This window comes from Siniperca chuatsi, linkage group LG1 (assembly GCF_020085105.1).
Source record: "Siniperca chuatsi isolate FFG_IHB_CAS linkage group LG1, ASM2008510v1, whole genome shotgun sequence".
Taxonomy (NCBI): domain Eukaryota; kingdom Metazoa; phylum Chordata; class Actinopteri; order Centrarchiformes; family Sinipercidae; genus Siniperca; species Siniperca chuatsi.
The window spans coordinates 11,228,660-11,240,001 of NC_058042.1; the positions used below are offsets into that span (position 1 = coordinate 11,228,660).

The following is an 11,342-nucleotide window of genomic DNA, read 5'->3' on the forward strand; positions in this document are numbered from 1 at the left end:
AGTAGGTCAGAATGTTTGCCTAACCCACTCTAACTTCTCCTGACATACTTTAAATGCAAGCAGTGGGACACTGTGTGAAGGACAGAACACACTGATGAATTAGGCTAATTGAAATGGCTCTACTTAAATCACCCAAGAGAAGAGAAGCGGAATATTTCCATCAAATAATGCAAGACCTAGTATGTACAACATAAGATAACTCTCCCCCTATACACGTTTGTGATCAGGGACAGAAAAAGCATATTCCATATGATAAAGACTAGTAAAATATCATTAAGGCAACACCAAAAAACAAGCCCAAAGGTGCAATATTGGCTTTTTACTAAGCTGACATGCTACAGTTTTGTTACACAAGTAGTTTCAGTAGTTTAGCTCTTACCTGGATGTCTCTGGCTCTTTTTGTCTCTTCTTTTTCCTCCTCCCTCTTTCTTGTTTCCAAACACTGCTCTGAACATAGCTGGGCTGTTGCTTCACTCTCTACTGCCTGTGGAAGCCTATAGCAAAATTTTAATTTGAATTAGGAAGACATTATTTCAGGCAACATTACCCCCGCTCTTAGTTCTCAATTAAACTGCTGGAGAACCCGAATTAATTGGTGTTTTTTAAAACCATGATAACTATTTAGTCTTTAACGATGAGTAATTTCTATACATTAACCATTAGTACACATATGGGTAACCACACATATAAAATTACATCATCCTAAAATGAAGCCTCGAGTTACCTTTTTTTTATGTCTTCTTTGATGCCGGCATGTCTCCACATAAATCCACAGGAAGCTGATGGGAGACCATTAAACTCGCGGAGTCCAATTAAGAAGTGCTGCACCTCCTCAGTCAACTCACACAATGTTGGAAGAGGAGTCGGGCGCGCGCGTCGTGCACATGCGTGCTTGCCTTATGTTCCACATTTGATGTACCCTTAATGATTTAGCCTAATATTTTATTTTAACCCGTTTTGTTCTTTAAACTCACAGTATGGGCTGTTTATCATTTGATCTTCATTATTACTCATTATTATTACTGCTATAACAACACCAGCAGCACCACAAATAATAATAATAGTAATAATAGCAACATATTCGCCTAGTCTAACAATGTTAAGACATATACTAATGAAACTGTGTTGACTCTTCTACTTAATATAACATTAGCTGAAACTGATTGCGGCATATTTAATATTCCTGCATGAAACAGACATTTAAAAAAGGCTATACAAATTCTTAATTATTAATCCATTCCTTTTCCCTCTCGAAAAGCTTTTTACTTTTATACAGTGTCATAAGGTGTCATTACCTACAAATTACAGCCTAAATTATATATTTTATAGTTTAAATAAATTTAACATGTACATATCATCATCACATCCAGCACTCTGCACCATTACATTCTTGTTTACAATTTTCAGAAACAGTTTTGACTTGTATAGACATTGTAGATTATATATATATATATATATATATATATATATATACGCACACACACAGGGCTACACATCTATATTTTTCACCTACTTGAATATATATTATAGTTAAATATGTATGTTTACCTATATTTGTTCTGCTTTCTTGTCCTTGTTTTAGCTGAATGTCTATTTCTATATATCTACCTGTAATGAGGCAATGCATGGTTGTGAACATTAGTCCAGCGCATTTTGTAAATTACGGTAAAAACGCGTCATCTCCAACTGTCAACACCAGAGGGCGATAATGTATAAATTACCTCTTCAACCTCAAGGGGGCAGAGTCATTGCCGGTAACCTATTTAATCTGGAAGCACAAACCTCTCCGGTCCTTTCACCGACTGTGCTGCTCTCAGGAGAGGTTCAGGGAATGGAAACGCATTCTCCGTACATAATGCAAAACAACATCAGCTGTTCAGGCATTTCTACTGACATGTTCTGTTGTAAGTAGCCTATATTACGTCTGGAGAAACGAAAAGTAACCGTTAACGGAGCATTTTGAGTTTTAGTGTAAAATCTCTGTCTGTGGACACGTGTAACGCTGAATTAGCTGGTGCCATTTTGTGTCGACGTCTGAATCAGTTTCATATAGCTTTCGTAACGTAGCTAACAGTTAAGTTACCGAAATAGGTAATCATACAGGACTCTAAAGTAATGTCCAGTATCTCAAGGCTGTGAGATGATTAAAGGTGGTTTTCGGGCAAGGGGAACACATTCCAAAATGAATGCAAATATTGGCATAACTACGGAAATGCCCCATTGCTACCATACCCTGAACTAACTAGTTAACATGCTAATTTGAATTTTGTAGCGAACACTGAATGTCCTAATCTCACGGTTTCGGGGGTCAACTGAGAAACTGATGTTTTTAGTGTAGTATCTCAAAACTAGCTAAATGGTTTGGCTGATTTTCAATTGGTGGACACTATTATGTTAGCTTGCACAGTTGATTTATACTGTAGTAACGTTAACTTAACGCTAGCCGTGTAACGTTAAACCTTTTAAATCTACGTTAACTCGATTTAAATAACAAGCTAAAACTAAATGAACGTCAAGGATAAATAACTTGTTTTTCAGTTAATCTTCAGTAAATTACACTCCATAGTGGATCAGTAACTACTTAGTCTCAATTCATATTCACCAACCCGATACTTTAAAAATAGTGTTACAGCAGATATAACGTTATTAATAAAGAGTTCAAAGATACTTTTAGTGCTGTCAGTTTGTTCTACAGCCGTGGATATTTTTTTAATTCTCGATTATCACTGGATTATTTTTTTAAACTAAAAATCTTTATACAATTCAACGTTATGTCGATATGTTAGACATGCTGATACAGCTCTAGAAACTTATGTAGTCTCAGTGGTGACAGGCTAAATTTAACAAAGTAGGCTATCTGCTTTATAAAAGGCAGTACTGGCAAATAACCCCTCTTCTCCTGCACTCTTTCCCTAGCGGGCCATATGCCATGTGGGGGACACCTGTATGAAACAGATGGAGGATGATGGCTGAAGTTTCTGCTTATGCAGACTGTGCTGTTGCAACACCACAGTCTGCCATGGCAGGATAATTACTTGAGAAAATGAATCTGAGAAAGGAGCTTGACAAGAGGATTGCTACCATCTGCATCAATTCACGTGTGAAAATGTATGTAAAAATGTTTACACTGTGGAGAGGTATGCATAGGTCTTAACTGTTGTACTGATCAAGCCTTTTTGGTCTAGTCACAAGCTGCATCTTTGACAGCCTGGGCTCTCTGGTGTGAGATATCCTGGGTTTTACTATTTCAGATGCAATATTAAATGTCCCTGCGCTTTCTGCCCGCCTCTTTTCCATGGCATCTCGGATTGAATCGGGGAGAATAATCAAACTGTCAATCAACTTGGAGCTCACATTAAATCATGTTATCTGTGCATACTCTAGACACTATTCTATAAAGAGCCTGAATGTAACATTTTCTCCCTTTTTCAGGCTCAAGGCTAAGATATTGCAGGAGCTGTAACAGACACCATTGAACAGTCTTTGTCAAAGCTGATACTTTACAGGTGAGCACTTCAGGGCATGTTGTCTTTAGTTGGGGTTGACTTTGCATCCGCTGATAGACCTGAAGCAGGCTTCATTGGCTTCTGGGTTTGCATAGAGATGCTATACTAAACCTTCCTTGCGCTTTCTGACTGCTACATTCTATAGCAGCACCGATTTTTGAATTGAGGAATACATGTGAGCTTGTTGGGCACGGTCCAAGGTCCAATTCACACATGTTTTTAGTGTGACTCTGGCTATTTTGTATTTCACCCATTGCATTTAAGACAGAATCAGTACATTAAACAAATATTACAGTAACTGGAAATGTCTTATTTGTTGTCTGCAGCTGTTTGATTTGCACTATCAATAACAATCTTTACTATGTTTTTTTTTATATTTAGCCGGCAGCTTATAAAAACATTTGCCCTTGCTGTATTTTATTAAGATCTGGAGACCCAACTACTTACTGCAGGATGACTATTTCTGTGACATTCGTGTGCTTTGTTGCATCTTTAATGTTTCATTTTCTTGCAGGTAAGCAAGACACTGCAAAAACCTGATGGAGATTGAACCAGTGGAATATTTCTCATCCCCCCCCCCGATGCCAAACAAACTTACTTGAATGCCATATCCGATCACTGGCAGTTTCATCTGCCAAGAAATAAACTATTCAACTCCATCTGACGTGTTTGTGACTAAGTTTAAACATCCTACATAATGTTGAACCCTGTAATTAATGCATTGTGTGAAAGTTACAATGAACAGTTAAAGGAAACTATCAGTTATCCACAGATGTGGAAGTAAAGTATTTTCAACTGAGATTACACTGAAAGCCATCATATTTAACCATAGACTTAAACACTGTACATATTGTCTTCGGTAGCTACAATTTTTAAATGTAAAAAATGCAGGGCCAGTTTCAACAGATAAGGCAGTAATGGGTAAAAATTAACATTCTAGAAAACAGACAAAACCAAGGAGCTGTAGAAGAAATCTGCTTTTGTTTGAGGGTCTGCTATTTACATTATGGAGGTATTTTGTGCTGCTGTTCTAGTATAAAGACTTAAAAAATTCTATTGAAACATTTATTGCATAAATCAAATGTAAAATTTCAAATTACAACAAACATGGGCTAATGCAGGGACACCTGAAGCACCAATTTAGAAATTATAGTGCTGGTTTTACAAGTGTTTAGGGCGAGTTTGTCTAAAAAAAGTCATGGAAACTTTAAAAGTCTAGAAAAAAACTTCCTTTGCACATACCAACTTAGTGGAAAGAGCCATTACCTGTTATATCCTTCCCCTTAAGCTTTCTTTAAAACATTGAACCAGAGTTCGTAAATGCATCTTTCACTTCCTAAAATGCTATGTCCTGTTCCTCTGATGGCTAGAACAATTAATTAAAAATACTGGGGGTTTTTTCCTTGAGGGTGTGCTGGAGCTGTGAGAGAAACCACATCGGGAAGAGATGGGGAACACAAAACCTCAATTTTTTTCCTACAAAATATTACAAAAACCTCTCCCTGTCAAATGCAACCTTTGCTTGACCTCATCATCCAGTGTTTTGGGATCTGATGTAAGGAAATCAGGAGAACTCCAAGGTCCAACCAAGGCCTGGTCTGGGAGGGACCCCCATCAAATGAGAAGGTGGTGTATCTGCCTTGGGAGGGTCAGAAACTATTCGTCAGTCTTTTCCTCGCCTTGGTAATGTCGGTATTCTGGCTTGAGCTCCCAGGTATTCTTGTGTGTTCCCTTCACATTGTAGATGCCAATGTCACGCAAGATTTCCTTCAAGTAAATCTGAGAGAAGAGAGACCAAATATGAGAAAAGATGAAGATAATGCTCTCGTTCTGAATCATAGCTATAATAGCTACATGTAATCAACAACTGTCACAAGAAAAAATAACATCTTTTAGACTTCAGATACCTGAGTTATATTCAAATACATTAGACAGCAGTTGAATTATTTTATCGTTCTAATATGCAACTGTATGGTGGATTATGGTAAAACAAAATTGAGAAATGTTGATCAGGTCCAACAAACAACCCATGGCTTGTTTGAGTCTAAATGACCCAGATTTAATTGCTTTTTCAGTATGTAACAAGCAGTGTTAATCAAATGTTCTGCCCTTAGCTACATTTTGAATTCATCATTGTAAATGTAATTCCCATGGCCAATAGTATTGTTTGTAATCAGTCAGTATAAACTGAGTGTTAAAGCCCTCATGTTGCCCTTTAGTCTTACCACAGGCTGTTTGGTGATATCCACCAGGTCTTTGATGTTGTAGTACTGGTGCTTCTCAAAAGCAGAAAACAACATGTCCAACACCTGTTGTTTGTCAGCTCTTGCTCTCTTGCCCTCCTCCTTCTTTTTCCTCTCATACTCAAGCTGCAGCAAAGAGGAAACAGAGGTCAGGTATCACATATGGACCCACACCTTGCAGAGCCATGCCAGTGGCTTTGCATGACTGAGTAACTGAGTAGATTAATGAAACAAGACAAGCCTGCATAGAATTTATTTCTTACATTGTAAGTATGGTTGGCCACAGGTTTGTAGTTGTTGGTGACAGGATTTTTCAACTGTTGTGACAGCCTGACTGGCTTGGACAACTCTTCAATTTGTAACCTATTAGGACAATGAGGATTACTTTACTTGCAAAGTACAGTACAAGACAAGACATATACTGTGAACACTGAGTGACCTGGAAAAAAAGAAACATCATTGCAATGTAATACAATAGCTCTGCAATTAAAAGGTGGGGTATGTAATTCTGGAGAAATCTAACTGACTTGTGTGTGCACACTATTTCAAAAATACTCACCTCTTCAGCCTCATATAGCTTTCACTGACAGCAGGTCTGCACTCTGCTCTCTGCACTACCACTCCCTCCAAGGCTATTTTATCTGAAAAAGAGGAGTTAATTAAAGCCTCAATTGAAGTCCACGTGTCCTGATGCATTTTTAGTGCATGTTTACTTCATGAGTAAGGAAGAGTGAGCTCAGCTGTTGCATGTGTGTAAGAGAGAAAGGATGAAAGGAGACAATATTAGTTAACAACTGGGTAATGTGTTCATAGAGGAAAAAAAAAAAATACACTCAAGAAACAGAGTTTGCGTTTGCTAGTTATATGAATCTAGTTCAGTCCAGGCGCTCTCTTAAAGTTAAAAGAAAGATGTTACAGCAATCAATGGTCAGTTTCTGAAACTCAATATTTTTTTATTTGCTTTAATCCCTCAGATACAGTAACTGCACTCATCGTAATCTGTCAAATGTTAGTTAACATACTGAAAAAATAGAGTGAAAGCTAAATCACATAAGGCCACCATGATCTGGCTCACATATATACACACACACACCTTATATAGAGTGTGCTATTACTATTGTTCTTCCCAAAGAAATTCCGATTCAGTCAATGCATTTCTCTGTCTTCTACCAAAAGTCTCCTAATTCAGTAAAACTGTCCTTTTCTCAATAAATTCTTAAATATCATATAACCACTTTGTTTCCTACTTTTTCCAAAGGCTATTTCCAAACCAGCCATATTGACTCAGAATGGAGGTCACACTGTACCTTCCTCGGTCCTTTAAGTTATCTACATAGATCATCTTCACCATGGCTCACTTATTGAATGTAAAATGTTTGACCCAGAGCAAGGGTTTATGCCACATTACACTGTGCTATACTGTACATAAGTATTATGTACATTAGTATTATGGCCAATAACTAAACAATATTTCAAAATTGATTTCTGCAATTTCTTTCACTGTTTCTTTACATGCACCATGTGAAGCTGTTGATATGCTATTGTGCATTTGCATACTTAAAGAGTATGCCAATGAACTATTCAGAAGTCAGATATAGCTTTGGCCTTCTAGGGATAAGCAAGAGTCTGCTGCCATGGTAGTTGAGGACCAACTACAACAGCTTTATTAGTTTCACCAATCGAAAAGAAAATTATGTGAATGAGTGATTGTACACATATTGGGGTTTAAGTACACTGAGCAGGTAAAAGAAGAAGACAAATTCATTAAGAGCACATCAATGAAAGCACCACTTGATCACATCACAGAGTCTTAGCTTATTTACATGTAGTTTTGAAGAAAGCTTGCTAATGTACATAGAGTAGATCTTAACTAATATTTCGGAAAGTCAGATATGAATTCTCTTTGCCAACACTCTCAATTGCCAATGTCACAAGTGGACTGGGATTACAACCATCACCACGAACAGGTAGCACTCTGCTCAAGCGCAGTGTTGACCAGTCTGACCGCAGACTCTCATTTCCATCCTCCAGCCAAGATGGTGCAAAAGCTCCATATAAATTGTACAATTTTGCTCTAAGAGAGAAGAGGCCCGTGTGATGCTTCAGGGCAAAACTGGGCACTACATGAGGACAATGTGTCTACAGTTTTGGTACCAATACATGCATCTTCCAAAGCATGTATATGGGTTACTATTGTGATACTACAAACGCTGTTTATTAATAAAAAAATAACAGACACTCAGTGTGTCTGATTCCTAGTGGTGTCACTCGCTGATGAAACGGAGGACTCACCTGGACCTGCCCCCGCCCCCGAACCTGAGCTGCTGCCATCAGATCTCTCTTCTGACTGGCCTACAGGAAGGGAGGGAGGGATGGTAAACATGAAAATACAGGGGATGGAAGACGGAGGAAGGAGGGGATTGAACAATAAGAACCACACCTAGAGTTTAGTCGCACACGAAAACGTTTGATCACACAGAGCTTTTCAGCGTATTCTCCGACGAGTACACACGCATGCGTATGAGCAAAGCAAGCATGCCCTTACAAGCAAGCACAGATACCCTGTCCCACCACAAATACACATCCACGACAGGGCTGCACAAATACTGAACTTATTATTTGAAGCAGAATACATTTTCACATGAAAAAAACCCAATGTATGTTACCAAAGCATTTCTCCATTAAAAAAACTATTGTTAACCGTGCAGCAGTAATGACCTCTGTCCTTTTATCTTCTCTGTTAATCTACTAAATTTTACACGTTGCCACCTTATTGGCCAAGTTTCATATCAAGTTGTACTTATTAAATCTCTATGGGTAAATAAAAAACATAAAAATACAAATTATACACACACACACACACACACACACACACACACACACACTTCAACTGTGCAGCCCTCAAACACACACATACAAGATGGTGTCCCAAAGTAAGCACAGTAGCACAAGCTCACCTGCACCCATAGCAACAAAACACCTACATTACATTCAGAGGGCAGACAAGGCTGGTGAAATTCAAACCAAACCAAAGAAACACATGCACAAATTAAATCAACTCCAAATCCAGCAATGATTTGTGTTGATATTGATCTACTCTGTTAAATGAATTCCAAATGGGGCCATTGTGCCTGATCAGATACCCAATCTGCTAAGATGATTGGCAGTGGACTGAAAAGGTCAAACCACAAACAAATGACTGACAGAAGATCAAACACTGAAACCAAACTTTCCCTATACATAGAGACAGAAGCAGATTAGACTGAATCAAGACAGATTTCCAACAGACCAGCTCTCTTCTGTTTTCCACTGAGTGTTCACTTATCCACTATGAACAGTACATTTCTTATATGTACTGTTGTGTTAAGACTGGACAACCTCACACTATTGAGAGATCGCAACAAACAGAGACAAGCAGGTCAGGGAGGTAAGGGAAAGACTGCACGAAGACAGCAAGCTGTACAAAGTAGCGGGATATGCGCCTCCACCACCTGATCACACAGAACTTACCTCTGAGCTCTAGTACAAAAAGATATTTCACATCACAGAAAACTTATAATACAATTTGTGGATTCTTGTTACCAGTGCCTCATCTTGCAGTGCAAGCATTCAAAGCAGAGACTTGGCTTTCTCCGGCTGGGCTCAGAGATGAAAACAGAAACTCACCTGATGAAGTCTCTGTGAAGACCGCCAATGTCTGACCTCCCACTGACTGCATGGTGAACGGGTGCTCGCGAGGCGCAGACACAGTCTTATCTTCTATACCCTCAATCACAGTCAGCTCTTCATTCAAAGTGAAAGACACCTGTAAAGAGCAGTGTCATCCACATTTAATCTTTGCAGCCCATTTCCTTACTTTTGATCTCACTGCCATTATCCTTCATCCAGTACAGCAGTATAACAGAGCATGCACACATATAGTCACTTATTATATTTGTGACAGTTCCAAATGTATTTGTACAATACTTCAAATAATCAAATAAAATTTGATTTACTGAATTTTGGCTCTCACTAAAGCAGTCCATCCCAAAGTTTGACCCATAAATAAATAATGATGAGCAAAGTCATGACATCCCAACAAAATGAGTACGACTTCTACCCCAAATATTGCACTGTACATGGTACTGTATGTGGCAGATGTCCATCACCAGGATGCATTGTGCTTCTTTCAGACATCACTTACTTCTGCTTTTCCTTGGTTTCCTTTCCTTGGAGATAAAATAATTTGCAAAATTAGAATTAATTAATTTGCAAGAATAACAGGGTGCTTAATTTCATTTGAAATGCATTAAGGATAAAGCACTGCTTGTATAACTAGTTCACCACAATAATTTTAGCACATACTAGATTTCAAATTTCTGTCTTCCCGTTCCAAATGTATAGTTACATACTGTGTACTCACTACATCACTTTCCTTAAAACACAGTGAACACACATAAATAACTTTCAGGCTGGCTTCTGCTATTTTATTGATGCGTAGTTGTTTCACATACTTGCAGATTCGGAGTTTCCCGACCTCGCCTCTGCCAGTCGCTTTTGCCCATTGCTGAGAGAGGTATTTGGGCACCTGCATGTAGAAACATGGGTATATTTTATGAGGGCTGCTTTCACACCTTAACAAAGGTCCACGTGTTAATAACACAAATGTAGGCACTATCCCTTTTTATATGCGGTCATTTCTCACCGCCAATTGTCCTAATCTCTGTAAAAAAAAAAAAAGAAACACTGTAACTGTGTAAACTGTGGAATTTAAAAGTGCTGTTGGGATGAAGTTATATCCAACTAACCTGAGTGATGGTATGTGTTGTAACATTATGTGTCTGGAGCCACATTCATTCACAATGCTGCAAATGTTGGCACTAAAACATGACGAAGGATTTAACTAGATTACTAAAACTTAATTTGGCAGCTAGCGTTACATGTTAGGCTGTACAAATTATTACTTCTCTACAAACAGTTGCCAAACCCTTCCATCCATTCAAAGTGCATCTTTCTCAGCTGCAAATCGCTTTCACTGCTAAACTCTGACCACACTGTTTACTTTGGTTATATCGCCAAACTGTGGTCTCTAGTTAGATCAGTAGGTTGTGGCATGTTGTACATAAAAAATATTTTTTAACGATGAGTAGATAGTTCCCATCAGTTTATCTTGGACAGCTAACAGTAAATGGACTTAGCCAACGTTAGCTAACGTACAACGCACGGTTTCATTCGAACGTAGCGATGGATGCTAAGCTACATTACCATTAGCCTTCGCTGTGTTTAAATTAATAACTGTTCCTATATCCCATGATTATCGTTGTTAAAAACGGTATATACATACCTTTACAAGCCACACACCCGTATTCTGCTTGGCACCAGTTAAATCCACGTCTCCTTTCTCTGACATGTTTTAAAATTATGCTTCTGATAGCTTATCAATGCAACCGCCACACGCATGCGTAATAGAAATACGAAAGTATGGCAAGTCTGAAGGTCCATCTCAATCGTAAATCCGTTATTTATGACCAGTATGTGCAGTATATCCCTCAAACGCTGACACATAATTATGTATGGGTAAGTAAATAACACATATAAGCTTAAAAAACAAACT

At 38.3% G+C, this 11,342-nt stretch overlaps 2 protein-coding genes, 1 long non-coding RNA gene and 2 other non-coding genes across 10 annotated transcripts in view; 3 read left to right on the forward strand and 2 right to left on the reverse strand.

Annotated features, from left to right (window-relative positions):
- The window catches only part of LOC122879176 (protein TANC1-like), a 35,216-nt gene extending 33,798 nt beyond the window's left edge, over positions 1 to 1,418 (reverse strand). The window contains exons 1-2 of one of the 3 annotated variants that reach the window (XM_044202980.1): positions 725 to 1,418; positions 380 to 494 (exon numbers count right to left, since the gene is read on the reverse strand). In XM_044202980.1, the coding sequence (XP_044058915.1) occupies positions 380 to 455 (76 nt within the window). In that variant the 5' untranslated portion in view covers positions 456 to 494; positions 725 to 1,418. Of the gene's footprint in view, positions 1 to 379; positions 629 to 724 lie in introns of those variants that run through there. The other 2 variants (XM_044203001.1, XM_044202992.1) reach the window with 2 other exon arrangements.
- Positions 1,419 to 1,747: 329 nt separating this feature from the next.
- Positions 1,748 to 4,165, forward strand: LOC122879236. Its single transcript, XR_006378660.1, has 4 exons — positions 1,748 to 1,904; positions 2,917 to 3,108; positions 3,433 to 3,506; positions 4,021 to 4,165. It is a non-coding gene; the product is annotated as an uncharacterized LOC122879236 (long non-coding RNA).
- LOC122882374 lies at positions 3,193 to 3,328 on the forward strand. Its single transcript, XR_006379353.1, has one exon. It is a non-coding gene; the product is annotated as a small nucleolar RNA SNORA31 (small nucleolar RNA).
- On the forward strand, positions 3,548 to 3,683 carry LOC122882368. The gene has a single exon (XR_006379352.1). It is a non-coding gene; the product is annotated as a small nucleolar RNA SNORA31 (small nucleolar RNA).
- A 392-nt stretch (positions 4,166 to 4,557) lies between the features above and the next one.
- gtf2f2a (general transcription factor IIF, polypeptide 2a) lies at positions 4,558 to 11,232 on the reverse strand. 4 transcript variants are annotated; one of them, XM_044203102.1, is made up of 10 exons: positions 10,537 to 10,596; positions 10,434 to 10,451; positions 10,243 to 10,316; positions 9,933 to 9,957; positions 9,416 to 9,554; positions 8,042 to 8,101; positions 6,309 to 6,390; positions 6,013 to 6,112; positions 5,732 to 5,875; positions 4,558 to 5,285 (listed from the first exon to the last, which is right to left on the reverse strand). In XM_044203102.1, exons 1-10 carry the CDS (start codon positions 10,579 to 10,581, stop codon positions 5,163 to 5,165), a joined length of 810 nt encoding a protein of 269 aa, XP_044059037.1. In that variant the 5' UTR covers positions 10,582 to 10,596; the 3' UTR covers positions 4,558 to 5,162. The 4 variants fall into 4 exon arrangements, with proteins under 4 accessions (XP_044059037.1, XP_044059028.1, XP_044059046.1 ...); XM_044203093.1 differs by lacking the exons at positions 10,434 to 10,451; positions 10,537 to 10,596 and adding an exon at positions 11,073 to 11,232; XM_044203111.1 differs by lacking the exons at positions 8,042 to 8,101; positions 10,434 to 10,451; positions 10,537 to 10,596 and adding an exon at positions 11,073 to 11,231.
- Positions 11,233 to 11,342: the final 110 nt, after the last annotated feature.